This window comes from Acomys minous (genome assembly GCF_964271855.1).
Source record: "Acomys minous genome assembly, chromosome: 1".
NCBI classification, from domain to species: domain Eukaryota; kingdom Metazoa; phylum Chordata; class Mammalia; order Rodentia; family Muridae; genus Acomys; species Acomys minous.
In genome coordinates, this window is record NC_140483.1 from 5383523 (window position 1) to 5401721 (window position 18199).

The 18199-nt window shown below is 46.9% G+C and overlaps 1 protein-coding gene across 5 annotated transcripts in view; it reads left to right on the plus strand.

Annotated features, from left to right (window-relative positions):
• Positions 1-2490: 2490 nt before the first annotated feature.
• PROX1 (prospero homeobox 1) overlaps positions 2491-18199 on the plus strand; it is a 48282-nt gene continuing 32573 nt past the window's right edge. The window contains exons 1-3 of one of the 5 annotated variants that reach the window (XM_084787597.1): positions 2491-3118; positions 3247-3356; positions 10915-12709. In XM_084787597.1, coding sequence (XP_084643723.1) covers positions 10982-12709 — 1728 coding nt within the window. In that variant the 5' untranslated portion in view covers positions 2491-3118; positions 3247-3356; positions 10915-10981. Of the gene's footprint in view, positions 3119-3246; positions 3357-3409; positions 4203-4433; positions 4663-10914; positions 12710-18199 lie in introns of those variants that run through there. The other 4 variants (XM_084787601.1, XM_084787598.1, XM_084787599.1 and 1 more) reach the window with 4 other exon arrangements.

Here is an 18199-nt window from a genome sequence, read left to right on the forward strand (position 1 = left end):
CACCTAAGGCACCTAGCCGACCCGACTTCTGGTCTCCGGACTGATCGCTTCTTCCCTATCAGAAAACAAACCTCGAGTCGCTAGAGATAGGGGCCTTGGGCCTCACGCCTTGTTCCAGTGTGGTTCGGAACCCAGGAGAGCGCCTAAGCTCAGGCTAGACAGCACGCTAGGAGCCTGGCTCACGGCATGGTCCGGACACTTAGGGGACGAGACAGGGCTCCTCCGCAGGTTCCAGAGCCCCGTGTCCCCACCTCAGCACACATGCCCCCGCATGGCCAGCGCTCGGCTTTCCACGCGCAGATCCTGCGCCCCTGGTGCGGGCTGCGAACTGCTGCCGCTGAGCATGGCAAGCCGGGAACCTCAGCGTGCGTGGGCTGATGATGGAGAGGTCTGTCCGGCGGTTACCCCAGCTTTGAGTCAGGCCTATTTTTTCCCTCTGCGAGATAGCTAGAGGACTTAATAAAGGGTGCTAAGAAAACTTTCGCGTTGTCAGATCCCAACCGTGGCGTGGCGTGTGCAAAACCTGCATCCGAACGCTAGGTGCAACTGACGCAAAGTACTTACAGAACGGACTCTGCCTCTTCTCTCCCTTCAAGCTCTTTCCTTCCTGGGCCCCCTCCCTTTTAGACGTCAACCTGACGCTAACTTACAAAAGCAAACCGATTCTTCAAGATAAAATAAAGGGACGAAAAATGAGAAAGAAAGAGCCTTTGGTCCATACTCAGAACCCCAAATTCCACCCTCCTCAGTACATCCTTTTACCTTAAAGGTACCCAACCAAAACTCCACTCCGTCTAATGGCATGGGAGTAGATTATTTCATTCCCCAGCCCCGATTAGAACTCTCGCTACAGGAGTTCATCATTTGGACGTGTAAATAGTGTACTGAACAAGCGCTGGGCAAAGCTGTTTCCCAACCTGAGCTGGCGAAGGTCTAGGGGCAGTGAAAGACAAGGAAACATGGCTGGGGATGCTGAGACAAGTCTCTTCCGGAACACCAATCTGACGTGATTTTTTTCCCTCTCTCTTTCTCTCCTTTTCTTTAGTGTTTGAATTCCGTGCCTGCCAAAAGTTTCCCACAGGGCAAAGACTACACACACACACACACACACACACACACACACACACACACAGAGAGAGAGAGAGAGAGAGGGGGGGGAGAGAGCGAGAGAGAGCTGTCCGATTTATACGGGGACTAATATCTTCTCCCATTCTAATGAATCGGAGGCTGAAATTGTGAAGGTTCTAGAAACGAGTGTGTGCGAGACAGACGGTGGTGGGTCAGCCAGTGAGCGCAGATCTCCTAAAGACTGTCAGAGCAAGCTTCAACCTTTGATCTGACTGAACTGGAGAGACAGCAGAAAAATACTTGTCCCGCAACACCTTTTTAAAAAGGTCCAAGTCTCCCAGGTGTGAACATTTACAGTGTGTTCAGCTCTTGCGAGGCTTGGGTTTTAAGGGGTTTCCGTCCATGGTGCCTCTTTAGTAAGCACTGCTGTTAACTGTGCCCAGGGAAAGGGACGCTCAAGCTGGGTCTGGAGGATTCCTTCAGCATTTCACTCGCTGAAAGCCAAGGCCCTCTTTAAGAGACACTTTATCTGAAGAAATCTCGCTGCATTTTTTTCATCCAAGATGCCAAACCAATATGCATTTTATATGGCTTTAAGCATTAGAGTCCAAGATGTCTTGCCTAAAAACTTTTAAGTTTGTAATTCTGACTCCGAAATTGTGTAAATTCTATATTGGAGTAATTTCTTTGGCCTTCTTAGGATATGCTAACTGGAGAAGTGTGACGGAGAAATGATGTTTGTAGCATATGTGGTCATTATGCCTACATTCAAATAATATTTTTAAAGGTAACCGAGGGTGTATAATAGTCTTCCTGTAAAATCTGAGGTCTGACTGACTCGAACTCAGCCAGTGTGGGTACAGCTTTCAATAACAGCTTTAGCGGCCCCAGTGTGAAATCGCTGGCACTTAATTTTTTCAAATCCTAAACCTACCTGTATTTGCTCATCCTCTTTAAAAGGAAGCCAGGGTGACAGGTCCTAGTGATACTATCTACGATCGGTTCCAAAGCAGAACGGTTTGCGCTCTCCACCCACCCCCACAACACACTCCCTCCTTTATGCCACCCCCTACCCTTAAAACCACCACTTTTCCTCCCAGATAGTTTTCCGAGCCTTCCTCCACCCCAGTCTGGGAACCGCTCCTTTAGCTCGGCCGCTGGGAGAACTCGACCATCTCTATCAGTTAAACGAGAGAGGGAGAGAGAGGGGGGGGAAAAGACCTGCGTTCTGGAAGAGCAAGTGTGAGCCGGGCGCCACGGTGCACAACGCCCGCAGATGGCTCGCGGCGGCCGGGGCGCGGCGATCCAGGCGCCCCAAGCAGTAGCAGGGCGGGGTGGGGGCCGGGGCTGGAGGCCGGGGCGGGGGAGCGCGGGGCCCCTCTCCCCTCCTCTCTCCCCAGCCCCTCACCCCCACCCTTTTTATATATATGTATTTTTTTTTCCTCTCAAGTTCTCTTGCCTCGCTATCCCCCCTTGAATCCGAAGGCGCCTCGCGATTGGGTGCTGGGGCCGGGTACGTCAGTGGGACTGTGACGTGCAGTCTTCCTGTTTCCTTCAGCTGTGTCTTAAAGTAAATCTTGTTGTGGAGCGGAGCCCTCAGCTGAGAGAGCGCTGGGAAAGCTACGGCCACTGCAGCCGGGGAAGCCGCGCGGCGCACACAAGCCTTACCGCCGCGCCCGCTGCGCCTCCGGACACCGCGCCGCGCTCCTCGCTCCAGCCCTCGTCTCCTCTTCCTCCTCCTCCTCCTCCTCCTCTTCCTCCTCCTCCTCCTCCTCCGCTCCTCTGCTTTCTCTCCCCTTCTTTCCCGGGGCTTCGGTCTCTGCCCTGCGCGCCTCTCCCCTCCCCTCCCTCCTTTCTCCCCTCTCCTTTCTGTACTCGCCTGGCTCAGTCGCTCTCGCACAGACTCACGGACCCCTGGGCCAATTATCACCAGTAAGACATCACCGCGTGCGCGCGTGGGTTTCTTCTCTCAGACCGCAAGAAAGAGGGAGAGAGAGAGAAAAAGAGAGAGAGAAAGAGAGCGGCTGCGCCCTGCTGCTGCCCGCACCGCGTAAGTATCTTCACCCGGTCGCTGTCCCCTCCCCTTTTCCAGAACCGCTCGCACTGGCTTGTTCTTGAATGGGAAGGAGAGAGAAGAGCCTCCCGTTACTCAAACCCGTGTAAACATTCTTTTTCCAGGGGGAAAATGGTGTTATTTACATGAATCGTAATCAAATAGCCTCTAAAACAGTTTTCTAAGCAGGAGCCTCAGTGGAACTCTGCGCTCCGCTCCTCCCAGTTAACGAAGAGTAAGTGATCTGCTTGGCTTTTATTTTCTTTCTCATGCCTGCCGGTGGCTGGGGTGGTGGTGGCGATGGGGTGGGGGGTGGGGTGAGGAGGCTGGTGTTGCTGGACGTGTCGCTGATCTTGTCACCTTTTGTGTACTGTGCCTGGGGTGCGCTGAGGCTCTTGGTTTCTTTTATTTATTTGGGTTTTTTTCCCATGCACTCTTTTCAGAAGAGGGGGCCGCGAAGGGGACGAATCCCTTTTTGTTGTTGTTCTTCTAGATTTGTCTCCCCATCTTCCCAGCTTCTTCTTTCCCTCCTCACCCAGTTGAAACTCCAGGGCCTGTCCCCAGTCCTCCCCTTTGTCTTGTTTATTCTAGCTTGCCTTTCTTCCCGGCTTTTCCTATTTGCTTGGTGTTTGCATACCTTTCACTTCTCCTTTTTAACCCCAGGCAGAGGGGCCGGCCCTGGAGAAGAGGGCGGGGAGGAGGGGGCGCCCGGTGACTTTCCTCTCTGTGTGCGTTCAGAGCTGGGAGCTTGCACCCAGTTCTGCAGCCGGGGGGACAAGGAAGGGACTGTCCAGAGGAGCAAGCGCCCTGCCCCTCCACCGCGCTGGGAAGCACTGATTAGGGAGAGTTGTCCAGGGAGCCTCAGGGGTCGCCCGTGGGGTGAGCGGGACGCTGCGACGCGGAGGGCTGGCCCCGAGTCAGGGTGTGCTTGGGCCGTCCATAGGCGAGAAGACGCTCCTAGCCGTTACTGGCACGCTTGGGTGGTGGGCAGCTGCGCGCTGGCCTCGGCTGAGTGGTGCTACTCTGTTGCCCCAGTTCCTAGGACTGGGGAGGGAGAAGAAGAGCCCAGCAGAGTGGAGAGGTGAGAGTGATTGTTGCTGAGAACAGAGAGGAAGGCGGGAGGGAGGAGGGGGGAGAGCTGCTATCTAGCCTGAACAGACAAGGAGAAGGGACGACGGGGTGGAGTGGGGGGGAGGCGGGGGGGGGGGCGGTAGACATCACCCAAAGTCCAGCTGAGCAAGTTGCCCTTGCCGCTGCGGTGCCAGCCAGTTAGTCCTGCTAAACTGAGCGCCGGTGGAGAGAGCGGTGGGGGCCAGCGAGAGCGGGAGCTACTCACTCGGGCTCTCCAGACCCTGCCCAGCTTTTGGGAAGTTGAGTCGCCCTGGCATGCTCAGAGCAGAAGCCGAAGGGGCTGGGGGACAGCCTTAAGTAGCCTAAGGAGGCTGGCTGGAGTGTGGAACTGCTGTTCTTGGCAGCCCAGAGCCCTTCTCCGCCTCGAGGAAGGCTGGGAACTCACCTGCTTGCTTATGTTTTCCGAGAAGGTCTGTTGTCTCTTTAAGCTTATGAAAACAGAGAAAGCCCAGGGTGGCCTCCTTTCAAAGTCAAAGCTAGAGGAGTCTCCCGTCTGGTTCTCTCTCCTCCCTAGCCCTCCCTTTTTTTCACCAACCCCCTCTTGTCCTTCTGTTTAAAAAAAAAATCATTTCCTCTCCTAACCAGTCAGGCAAAAGTCTGTTAGCAGAATGCGCATGGGCAGGGCTGGACAGGTGTGTTGTGTCAAGAAAGACAGGTGCAAGTTTCCTGGGGTCTGTGTTTCTGTACAGCTCCAGACCACAAGGCTTCAGGGCTGAAGAGGTTCATGAAAGTACGCGGTTCTGGTTAACGGGATTGCCAGGCTAATGGAAATCTGGCTGTTGTGTCCTGAGCCTCTGCCTGAGAAGGGTTTTTTTGGGGGGGGGGAGGGATGGGGGGGTATGTGTTTGTTTGTTTGTCTTAAGGATGTTGGCAGGTGACTGCTGAGGTCATAGCTCAGGCTTCTGTCTGCCAGGCTGCCAAAAGCACCCCCACCCCTGGGCAGCAGGTGGAGGGAGTGAACTTTCTCTTTGCTTCCCTCCAGTCTATGCCTCTCTGGCAGGTCAGTGCTTAGCATGGGGGGGGGGGGTTTGAGAAAGGGAGGGAGGGTGATAGGGGGAGAAAGAGGGAGATCGATGGTGTGTGTGTGTGTGTGTGTGTGTGTGTGTGTGTGTGTGTGTGTGTTGAACAGCCAGCGATGGGTAGTTTGTAATTGTCCAAAACACTGAAGTCAGTTCACAAGTGTGACTGCTAATTAAAGCTTGGCTTTGTAGCACGCTTTCTCTCCCTGCCTAGAGAGAATAGGTATGTACCCGAACTCTTTCAAGCCCTGTGTTAAATACACTCATAAAGTGAACTGTGCCTGCCATTGTATCAGACATGTGCCAGGTGTCCTAGTTAGGACTTTGATGGAGAGGGAGAATCTGAGTCTGCGAGAGGGAGCTGGGCTTTTGCTATCTGATGGAGGGTCCATCTGGGCAGGCGGTTCTCTGAAGAGTTTCTTGCAAGAACTTCTGGGTGTTTTCAGAATGAAACAGGCTGCTACAGTGAGAAAGAAGCGAGTCTGTGTGCCGGGAAGAGATGTTGGGAGTTCTATGTAAGTCTGTGTCTGGATCTTAAAACAACTTTCTGAAGAGGTTTCTTTAAACACTTCTTCAAATTGACTTGTGTGGGAATAGGTCAGATGATAAACATCTCTGTTGGTTACATTTGTTGTTGGGAGGTTATTTATCTCTGTTTCCATGAAAATCAAAGATACATGTCACTTAGTTTTTAAACTTAAACATTAGTCAACTCCCCCTTTCTAGCACTTTCTTTGTATGCTTTTGAAGATTTTGATAATTAAAATGTCATCCATGGTTATGCTCATGGGCCTTATTTTCAATAGGTGTTAGCCATGCCTGGCACTGAGTGATATTTTATGTGCCTGTTATGCAGAATTCTGTTCATTTTAATCACTACTTTGTGGGGATAAAGTCGTACATATGCAACATGCATCTTTGTTCTCCGTGTATTCATTTGCTAGCTTGGTCTCCTCTGCAAGCATGCTGTGTGCAACCTCCAGCCTGCACTAACTCACTTTGTAAGTTGCCAGGCCCCCTCTGATTTGCTCAACTCTTAAAGTGCCTTTTTACAAGCTTTGCTGTATAATTTCAAGAATGGTTACAACTATATACTATCAATATGTCAATAGAATTTTCAAAGAAATTATAAATTTCATTGATGTTATTGTATGATTATGCATGATGATATGTGGTTGTGGGTTTCAAATTCAGAATTTATGTAAATTGCAGGGCTCGGCAAAAACAAATCTCTCCAATATTATTGGCTAGTGTATTCTTTAAAAGATAATTTTGAGTATTTGGGTTTTTTTTTTTTTGTAAAAAGAGAAAAAAGTGTGAGTGCACTTTAAAAATTATTTCTCACACTCTTTTATTTGCTCAATTTGATGAATTGCAACTTTTAAATAAGTGGAAATCAATATCTTGGGCAGGTCTCAGAAAATGTTATGTGTTCATTTTTCAAGTGAAAAATGAATGGAATTTTGGATAGGATGGGAGAATGGGAAGCAAAATGGTTATGCTAGAAACTTCTTATTGTAAAGGGAAATTTAATTTTTTTTTTTGCTGATAAGATCACAAATCGTTAAAGCATTAACTTGTGCCAATAGGTTCTTCAAAAATGTCAAAGGTTTTTGTTTTTTGTTTTCACCTTGTAGCATGCAGAAATATCTCTAAATGAAAAGTTGCCAATTAGCAGAAATGCAGGGAGGGGGCAGCTAGTGACTTAGTGTGCGTGTGACTCAGAGCTTCTGACTTTCCCCTGTTGAATCCAGGCTGGTTTTCAGAATGCCTTAAAATGTTGTTAATGATACCCTACTTGAAACAATATGAGCAGCCTTTAAATATGACTTTGTAAAAGAAATAAAATCCAATCATTTCTTCAAATAATTTTATCAACCTAGACAGATAGCTGAATAGCTCAGCCAGGAAGGCATGCTAGCCTTACACTCCCCGTGCTCATAAAAGATCTGTCTGAACTATCTGGATAATTACCGTAATGAAACACTTCTTTGTCTAGAATCTGGGCTCCAGATAGATGTAGTAAAAGTTGCACACCCCCCTCCCCAAAATAACTTCTTTATTAAAGTCGTTCCCTGAGCCACTTTACTTCCTATTACTATGTTTCTTTGAAATTCTTTACTGAAACTCCTTTTTTTTTTAAACAACATGAAGTCAGCATTACCCTCTGACAGGTCCTCCTCCTGAAATAGAGTGCAGGCACTTTGAGTTTCAAGGAGGAATCTTCTGGAGCAGTTAGATATGGCCTGATCGTGTCTTGAAGTTACTGTGCCACTACTTTTTTCCTGAGAGGCATCTGGTGTGTGTGTGTGTGTGTGTGTGTGTGTGTGTGTAGGCTGTGTACCAATCAATGCAACGCAGGTTTAATAATTTAACATTTGGACACAAATTTCCACCTAAATTCAGGAGGGCTTTATAAAATACATATATTTGGGCATTCATCATCTGGGTCCAGAATCTATGATCACAATTCTTCCATCTTCTCTATACTGTTTCTCAGCAAGACTGACCCAAAGGTTTTATATTGCCTGCTTAAACCCCAAATAAATATTAAAGTGAAAAAACATTATAAGAATCCATAGTAATTGGAGTTGACAAACCACAGCTTAGTTCACATGCTAATTGATGCTGAGTTGTTGGGTACCTCAGTGGGTTGACACTGTGGGTGACTAAGTCCTTATGTAGCACCCTGGAAACTATGGATTAGAAATTATGGGAACCCTTGCAAAATGTTCTTAGCTGTCTGCATTTTACCATGGCCACTTGATAGTGCATTTTGGTGTAGAAGACATTTTTTATCATTATGTTTAATGAAATATGATTCTAGACATATACTAAATCAGCCAACTATTATTATTCAGTTGTGCCTGTAATGTCCCTGGATTATGGCTCCAATGTATATGGTCACTCTCCTTTTATTTCTAAGTTTAAATCATAAGCTACACGGAAAAATAAATTAATATGTACCTATCAAAAGAATGCCCTGTCTTGCTGGAAAAAAATTATTTTCCCGCATTTACTTTGCCCTGTTGTTTGTATCTCAGCTAGACATTTTACAGAGAGATCTAAAGCCTTTGTGTTCGTCTTGACAAAAATAGAAATAAATCACTATTTAATTTTAAAATGATACCTGATTCAGATTTTTTTTTATAAATCGGCTTAGTTTGGTGCATTTGGAGGGAGTGGCAACTCACTGGGTCTCAGTGTGTATGTTTAATTACTATTTACTCTCCAGTGAAGATAAAGAGTGGTGTCATCATAGCCCTACCTCCAAAGAGCTCAGCCTCCTCCTGGCTCTGGCTTGAGGCAGGGATGCAGCTGTTGATACCTAGGCAACCTGAGAGGAGGTGCAGTTGACACAGAGGTGAATGACAGCTGGGGGAGCAAGGATGCCTGGGATGACCTTGTGCTCATCAGCACACTGGCACGTCCTCTGGGATCCTCTGCTTTCTCCGGAGTCCAAGTTGGGTAGGAGAAAAAAAAAACAGTCTGTGTAGCAAGGCAGACAAGCAGGGAGCTTCTCCCAGTCTTCTTTGGAGGTCTATGTACTTTGCCAGTAATGTTGAGGAGGACAGAAAAAAAAGATGTGCACACACATACAAATGATGTAAAAATGTTAAAATGATGGCAAGGATCCCTGGTTTGGAAAGCTGATATATGCACAAAAGAATCTTCCTCATAACCACTCATATCCAAGTGTTTCTGTGACTCGGAAACTGCCCCCTTTCTCCTGTTCTGGCTCAGACCAGGCTACGCCTGTATTACCTATCAGATTCAATGTGCTGCCAGTCAAATACGTGTTGCTGTATTTTTGTCACCCCCAAACCAACTGTATTATTAGTGGGTGAGGATTCTCAGTTGTTCTGAACTTAGAAGTCTTTGAGATCCCTAATCCAATGCAAGGTCAGGGTATTTTGTCTTAAAGAGTTTCATCCTTAGACATACAAAGATCTCTAGAAAGAAATATCATCTTGCCTTCAGGACACCCTGAAGCAGGCTCTTTTAAAAACATTTTGTCTTCAGGAAAAAAAAAACACCAAAAGCAAACCCAGCATGGTGAAATATTTGTCATAAAAACACCCCCAAAATTACAAACCCCAAACCAAAAGCCGCCAACATATTGTTCCCACATTGGCATGGAGCACTTTCTTGGTTTTCACAGGTTATTTCATGCTGAAATTATGCCTATTTGCATGGGTAGTCATTCTTTAGAGCTCTCCACAGATGCACTCCTAGGGAGCACGTAGATGTTTTTACAGGTGAACCGAAAGAGATGGGAGAGGTTCCAAGCACTCCACACGCTGCCTTTGGCAATGGACCCTGTTATTGTGAAGATGTGCTCTGTTAAGCAAACGCGAAGTTCAATATCAGATAAACCCGGCATGAAAGCAGTATTTTCATTTTCTTCATAACACGTTAATTGTCAACAAAAAGATGTGCTGTCTTTTGCATGCATACAAAATTTGGGGTTAGCATTGCTAGTTACTCAGTCACACAATGTGTCAAGGGCCTTTGATAAAATGTAGTCACACAATGTATCAAGGGCCTTGGATAAAATGTAGGCAAGGATGTTTCCTTTCTATATCTTGTGCCCCAAAACAATGCTACTTTGCATAAATGAAGCTACATCCCTTTTTCATATATTTGATTGATATTTTCTTTGTATCTTTCTCTAGTTGCTTCTCCTGCTTAGCACCCCACTCCCCTTTACTCGGCATAGGCAATGAGATCCACAAATGGTGTGTGTTCAAGAGTGTCTTAGCCATTTGAAGTACTGTTTGTGGGCAGGTTTTGGCCAGAAGAAAACTAGTATTGAAGATGTGCAAATTATTGCCTGACCTGACAATACACAATGATACACTGGCTCCCTAAAATGTGGCAATAGACGGTATTCCTTTCTAACAATTGAAGCCACCAAAAAGATAATGTGACCATTTCTAAACATCTCCTTGCCATTTGTAGGCACAGCCACGGATACCATGTTCACCTGTGAATTCCCTGACGAACCCTGTAACTGTGCTCAATAAGCAGCATGGAACATGGATATCCGTGCTCTAGCCCAGGGCTTAACAGACCCCTTATGCTTGGAAGACGTTGGTGGCTACATTCTTCCCAGTTTACACATGACAAAGTTGCTTGTAAATATCTGCATCTATTTCAGTCTTCCCTTCCTTCAGTAACAAGAAAGCCATAGCGGTTTCCAGATCAGATTTTCATCCACATTTCACACAGCCTTAAAATTTCACCCTGTTTCTTAAGTGTAACCCACTCCCCTCTTCTTTTATAGTAAGAGTCTCAATGCCCCCAAATTTAATCAATTGCTCATCAGAGGCTATGTTCTTATAATCTGCCGTTTCTTCTGAAGATAAACAGTATCATTTTAGGCATTTGTGAAAGAGAATCATATTACTGGTGCTTAAGCAGTTTTTGCTTTTTTTTTTTAATCTTAATCCATCTTAAACCAGTGGAGCAGAAATATTTAAAATGTTTCATTTCAAGCGGAGTTCGTGATAAATTGCAATAATTGTGATGTGCCGTAAATCCCGGAGCCTATGCGTTTTGCATTTGATTCAGGATTGAGGTCAGGAAATTTGGAGAAATTTAAAGAAAATGATTCATCAGTCCTTTTGTTCTGTTGGCCAGGGTCCCGGGATTCTTGAGCTGTGCCCAGCTGACGAGCTTTTGAAGATGGCACAATAACTGTCCAGTGATGCCTGACCATGACAGCACAGCCCTCTTAAGCCGGCAAACCAAGAGGAGAAGGGTTGACATTGGAGTGAAAAGGACGGTAGGGACAGCATCTGCATTTTTTGCTAAGGCAAGGGCAACACTTTTCAGTGCCATGAATCCCCAAGGTTCAGAGCAGGACGTTGAATATTCTGTGGTGCAGCACGCAGATGGGGAAAAGTCGAACGTACTCCGCAAGCTGCTGAAGAGGGCGAACTCGTACGAAGATGCCATGATGCCTTTTCCAGGAGCAACTATAATTTCCCAGCTGTTGAAAAATAACATGAACAAAAACGGTGGCACCGAGCCCAGTTTCCAAGCCAGCGGCCTCTCCAGCACGGGCTCCGAAGTACATCAGGAGGATATATGCAGCAGCTCTTCAAGAGACAGCCCCCCAGAGTGTCTTTCCCCTTTTGGCAGGCCTACTATGAGCCAGTTTGATGTGGATCGCTTATGTGACGAGCACCTGAGAGCAAAGCGCGCCCGGGTTGAGAATATCATTCGGGGTATGAGCCATTCCCCCAGCGTGGCATTAAGGGGCAATGAAAATGAAAGAGAGATGGCCCCGCAGTCTGCGAGTCCCCGAGAAAGTTACAGAGAAAACAAACGCAAGCAGAAGCTGCCGCAGCAGCAGCAACAGAGTTTCCAGCAGCTGGTCTCAGCTCGGAAGGAGCAGAAGCGAGAGGAGCGCCGACAGCTGAAGCAGCAGCTGGAAGACATGCAGAAACAGCTGCGCCAGCTGCAGGAGAAGTTCTACCAGGTCTATGACAGCACCACCGACTCTGAAAATGATGAAGATGGCGACCTGTCTGAAGACAGCATGCGCTCAGAGATCCTGGACGCCCGGGCCCAGGACTCGGCGGGGCGCTCAGACAATGAGATGTGTGAGCTGGACCCGGGGCAGTTCATCGACAGGGCTCGAGCCCTGATCAGGGAGCAGGAGATGGCCGAGAACAAGCCAAAGCGAGAAGGCAGCAACAAAGAAAGGGACCACGGGCCAAACTCCTTGCAGCCAGAAGGCAAGCATCTGGCAGAGACCTTGAAACAGGAGCTGAACACGGCCATGTCACAGGTCGTGGACACAGTGGTCAAAGTCTTCTCTGCCAAACCCTCTCGCCAGGTTCCTCAGGTCTTCCCACCTCTCCAGATCCCCCAGGCCAGATTCGCAGTCAATGGGGAAAACCACAATTTCCACACGGCCAACCAGCGCCTGCAATGCTTTGGTGATGTCATCATTCCGAACCCCCTGGACACCTTTGGCAACGTGCAGATGCCTACTTCCACAGATCAGACCGAAGCCCTTCCCCTGGTGGTCCGCAAAAACTCCTCCGAGCAGTCTGCCTCTGGCCCCGCCACTGGCGGCCACCACCAGCCCCTGCACCAGTCGCCCCTTTCTGCCACCGCAGGCTTCACCACCCCCAGCTTCCGCCATCCCTTTCCCCTGCCCTTGATGGCCTACCCATTTCAGAGTCCGCTAGGTGCTCCCTCCGGCTCCTTCTCGGGAAAAGACAGAGCCTCTCCCGAGTCCTTAGACCTGACTAGGGACACAACGAGTCTGAGGACCAAGATGTCATCCCACCATCTCAGCCACCACCCCTGTTCACCAGCACACCCACCCAGCACCGCAGAAGGACTCTCTTTGTCACTCATAAAATCTGAGTGTGGAGATCTTCAAGATATGTCTGACATCTCACCTTATTCTGGAAGCGCAATATCCTTTTACTTTTCCCCTCAAGAACAAACAGAAACCAAAGCCCAAAGGCGGTCCCCTCCCTCTCCCCCCCCCCAACAAGCTTAGATTCCCACACTGTATAGGATGATGGTTTTTGTTTTGTTTTGTTTTGGAGTGTTCTGGGAGGCTTAGGATTATTTGGGTTTGGGGACTTTGAGGCAGGACTTCAGTCGGTAGCCTGGGCTGGTGTGGGTCTGCCCATGCGCAGATGACAGGCATGTGCCACAGTGCACAGGCATGCCTCCTTAGTGACGTGCTCGCCTAATAGGCTCGTGGCAGCCATGTGCTGGGTGTTTCTGATTGCAGAGAAACTTTAAAAACCAACATCTCGCAACTTTGACAAGTACTTAATTGCCTCCAGGAACTGTTTCTAAGGCGATTCCCCAACAGTGCTTTTTTTTTTTTCCCTGTCTTTCTTCCTGTGTGACTTTCTTGTCTCCTTCCTTGAGAGCAGATGGGGGATGGGGGTTGGGCGGCGGAGGCACCTTGTAAATACTGAATTTTATAAAGATGGTAGATTTCATGACTGAAGTATGGAGAAAATGCAGTTTTCAGACCTGTGATTCCATTATGAATTCTCACTGTCAACTGCCTCTGAGGCCGCTGTTGACTGCAGAGGCTTGACATTGGAAGGAAGGGGGTGTGGGGTAGAGAGCCACTGGTGTGGGAGGGCTTGCACTCTGTCTTTAATCTTAAGTGAGACCTTTTTCAAGGAAATGGGCAGGTACTGATTTATTCCAACGGCATTAGTCTCTCTCGCTCACCAAGGCCTGTTCTGTGGGTCCGGGGCAGCTGCCTGTACGCATGAGTGACCTCTGCTCAGCCAAACACAGAAATCTTTTGTCCTAACATACACAAAGCAAATTATTTTGGAAAACGAGAGAACACAGTTAAATCCAAAACTCAGCTGTTTAAGAATGGCTCCTTTAATGACGGCCTTCCATTTGAACCTCACTTAGGTAAAGATGTCAATTACATTTTTTAGCAGATCTGTTCTGGACTCCGGCGATTTTTAATCCATAACTTTTCTTCTGCTTTACATTAGTCCTTTCAATATATTTTTTAAATCCTGTGGCTGTTTGTCTGTTGGGGGGCCAGAGAATAGTAGCATTTGGGGGCAGGTGGAGGCATGCCTCTTGTATAATAAGTTACCAGATGGATATAAAATTTAGCAATTAAGTTGGCTGTTACTAAATTGAGGATTTTGAGCAATTGTCTTGATGACTAGAAGTTGACATTTTAGTAGCTAAGCCCACTCTAGAGGCTGCCTGGATGTTCCCAGTCCCCAGGATGGTTGGAATATGAGGTCCTCATTCCTCCAGCGCAGGCACTGGCAAAGTGTGGTAAAGCCACAAGCATCTCTTCCCACCCCGGTGAAGTCAAGAACGTCTTAAGCAAAGACAAAGACACTGAGGTCTTAGGTCTGAGTCTTTGCTGTTCAACTTCAGGTTTTCAAAACCTTGCAATTCAGTGCCCCCAAGGCTAAGCCTCACAAGTGTGCTCTGTGTCACCGGCCAGCAGTCCGGACTGGAACATAGCTGCTGGGCCAAACAAGGGAAAGGAAGATGACAGGATGCCTTGAGTGAGTGGCCGTCAGCTTCCCCACGGCTGCCGTCATGACAGGCTAATGGTGTCTAAGGTTAAACTCCTGCACCTCAGAGAACTGCATTTTTAAAACGAATAGTAAAGTAGCAGTTTGTCTGTCTGTCTTACACAAACACACACACACACACACACACACACACACACAAACACACACACACACACACACACAGAGAGAGAGAGAGAGAGAGAGAGAGAGAGAGAGAGAGAGAGAGACTGTAGCACATGCTCATCTTAGTGAGCACTTAAGCTAGGTTTTGAAATCCTGAAAATACAGAGAAAAGTCCCCTGATAACGCCAGCTTTCTATGTTTGGACTTCATACCATGGTCACGCCCCTTTTTCGTTAGCTTGGCTTTGTAGGGACAGAAGTTTTTTTGGCTTGCCTCCAATGTCCCACACGTTCACTGTGCCACCCTCTCTATCTAAATCCCCTGAGGAATTTTTGAAGTTTTGAAGGCAAAGGAATCCCTTTCCTTCCCATACACTCATGGCTATAAAGAAAATGCAGTGTGTCTTCGGGAATGGCTTTTCCTCTCCTCTGCTGCTTCCAGCCGCTTCTGAGCAGTGGTGGCAAGAGACATCCAGGCCTGAAGTACAGCTTGTTTATGTCCGGGGTTGCTTCCTCCCTTCAGGCTCCATGGCCTCAGGCCTTACTGCAATTAGCCGTTTTGTTACCTACATTTTGCCCTTCTAACCTCTGGCTCTCTGCTCTCCTCTACTCCATGTACCTGTGGCTGGTCAGCTTGTGAAAAGATCAGGTCTCAGGGAAAGAATAGGCCGGCCACAACAGGAAGCCTACTCCCCTCAGCGTGCCAGTGCCCATGACCCGCCTGCCTCAGACTCCTGCCCATCTACAGAACCATGCTGTCTGTTTGCTTTTAGAAACAAACAAACAAAAATAACAAGACAAAAACAAGCAAAAAAAAATTACACCCTCAAGCTTTGCTTTGTGAAATCTTGAGAGGTCATAGCAGGTAGTATTTTACTTTGGTTGGTACTCAGGGACTGCCATGGCTGTGCTTTTATAGGTCTTTAAATTGTCACGAATAACTTTTATTTTTAAAACTCTAGCAGGCTAGAGACTAATCCCAGGGTCTTGTCCACGCTAGGTGAACAGCGTGCCCACGGAACAATCACTCCAACACAACACACATTGTCTCCTTCAAGAACCCTTCTTTCTTACTCTGAAGGGCATTCTTGTTTCTTGGGGAAGCAGCCATGATTGAGAGCAAAGCTGAATACCCGCTTCTCAAGTGGCTCCAGGTCCTGTTGAGCGAATTAGCCGTATATGTTCAAAATGCTAGGTTCATGGCCTTGTGGATGTCCCCCTAGAAGGAAGGAAGTCACCTGTGTTCATGGCTAAGAGAACGTAAGGGCGACTGGTCAGAGAGCGCGAGTCTTGGGTATAAAGCAATGTGTTCAGTATCTTTGCAAATGAATCCATTTAATCAAATATTAAGTTTTATTCAAATTCCCAAAGAATCAGCTGGCCAATTGTCTTTCTTCATGATGTTCCTTGTCAATCATCTTCTTTGCATCTCAAGAAAAATAGCCTTGTGTAGGCCTTTCACATTTGCATCCACCCAGCTCAAGCACCAGGCTGTCAGATGAACCACTGAGAGATGTGCAGGGGAGGGCCTTAACCGCTTGACATTTGCAAAGAACGTCACAGGAATATTTGGGGTTGAGAAGGAAACAGTGTTCTGTGGCATGAAGTCCAAACATAAAACCCCACTAGAAAATGATGGTGGTTGTTGCCGCCGCTGCTGCTGCTGCTGCTGTTGTTCTTTTTGGCTTGTTGAGACATGGTTGCCTTATGTAGCGTAGGCTGGCCTTGAGATCACAGCAATCCTCCTGCCTCAACAACCCTCGTGTTGGGATTACAGGTGTGAAGTGTGATCTTTGACATTTTTAGAAGCCTTGGTGGGCTTGGAGTTTAACACATAATGAAATCCTCAATGGCTGCAGGCACCTAACCAGCTCCAGAAAAAGAAAAAAGGCATTAAAACAAACAGCAAACAAACAAAGCCATCATGGTTCTCTGATGACCTCAGAGCCCTGAGAGAGTGACATCTGCTCTGCTACTGTCACTAAACGAGAGCCTAGCTCTTTTCCATTGAATTTTCTGGGGGAAAGACTCAGAGCCAACCAGAGAAGGGAAATTCTTTCTGTTTCAAAGTGCTTACAAAACGAGATGACTCTTCTCCCTGTGTGGAACTGCAGCCTGAAATACACAGTTCAACTAGGAAAAAAAAATATTTTTTCTTCCTGTAGCCTTCAGGGCCTATTCTTCTTGCGCTTGCCTTTTTGCTGCCTGGGTTTTTCCTCCTGCGGCTGCTGTTTAGGTGAGGTTATATTGTGCTTGGTAAACAAACCGCACTGAGACGCTCAGGTTGTTTGGAGTCTCGGGTTCAGCTGTGCCTCTCCTTCCCTGATCCTTTTTATGCCGGAGCAGATGTCTTTCATTAATTTATGGATTTATCATCTTTTCTTTTTTCCTTCCTCTCTCTGTCTCTCTCCTTTCTTTCTTTCTTTCTTTCTTTTTTTTTTTTTACACCTGGCAGCCGTCTCAAGTTTCCACAGTTATTGTCTATTTTGCATTACACATAGAATTGAATGTCATCTGTCTTCACAAAGCTGAGGCGAGCCGCGCGAGCTGCCGGGACAGCGCCTGTTTGCACCCCTCCCCTCACCCACCCCTTCACCTCCTTAATATTTATTTGTGCTCATTTTCTTTCCTGGCCTTGAATGGAGCTTAGCCCGTGTTCAGTACAGCTGTATGTTTACCGAATCTATTCCGTCGTGAGTCATTGTGCGTGTGTAAGTATCCAGGAAACAGCTAGTGCCTTCTTGGAAGAGCAGTTGCTTTCAGCACAAGCACTTAAAAGGGAAATTAACCAATTGGTCAGTTCAGATTGATTTTGAGGAGAAAAAAAAAAGGATTATCTAACTGCTGGCTTTTAAATGTTTCATTAGCTATTTTTAATAGTTTATTAGAAACATATATTTTATGAAAATTTTATATTAATTACACAAGGATCGAGAGGGACAGAGATGATTCTCTTTGGACAGACGATTCCAGGTACTACCAACCAGAAACATCTCGAAGCAAAAACTTAAGCAATCCAAATCAGAATAATGCTTTTTTCATTAAATAAAAACCTCTAAATTCTGATCAAAAGAGAATGGACTTTTTTTTTAATACAAAGAGCTGAAATATCTTAACAAAATGTAGATGTATGGAAAGCCCCAGGGTATTTGGACAACCTTGTCTGTGCCTCTCTGAGACACACGGCAAAACAGTTTTTCTTTTGTATGAGACCAAATCTTCAAGATTTGGGACTTAGAATCATAGACAGGGTTCGCTCTCTGAAAGAAGAGATTAGAACCCAGACCGAAGATAGGCATCCGAGTTTGGGCTTGCTTAAAACTCTTATCATGAGGCCCGGAGACAGCTTGCAACTGTGATTTCACTTATCCACTTCGACAGATGGACCTGAAGTGTGCCGGCTCCTTTAGTCGCCTTGATCAGTCTAATGGAGGTGACTCGAGGGCCTTTCAGCTTCTCCTTGGCACAACAAGTATGCCAGTCATAAATTATCATTTCTGTAACCATTAAGGGCCTTAAACAAAAACACAAGTTCAGTTAAGCTGCTTTGGCACAGAAAAATCAAAATTTCTTTCTTTAGTGCTTATTCTCAGTTACACACACACACACACACACACACACACACACACACACGTTAATTTTTCCATTTAAAAACAAAGGTGATCTTATTATTTTTCTTTAACAGTGTAGGCTGTAAAGGAGGGCGTTCATCCTCAGAACACAGTCACAGCAGGCAGAGTCAAGAGCTTATCGATA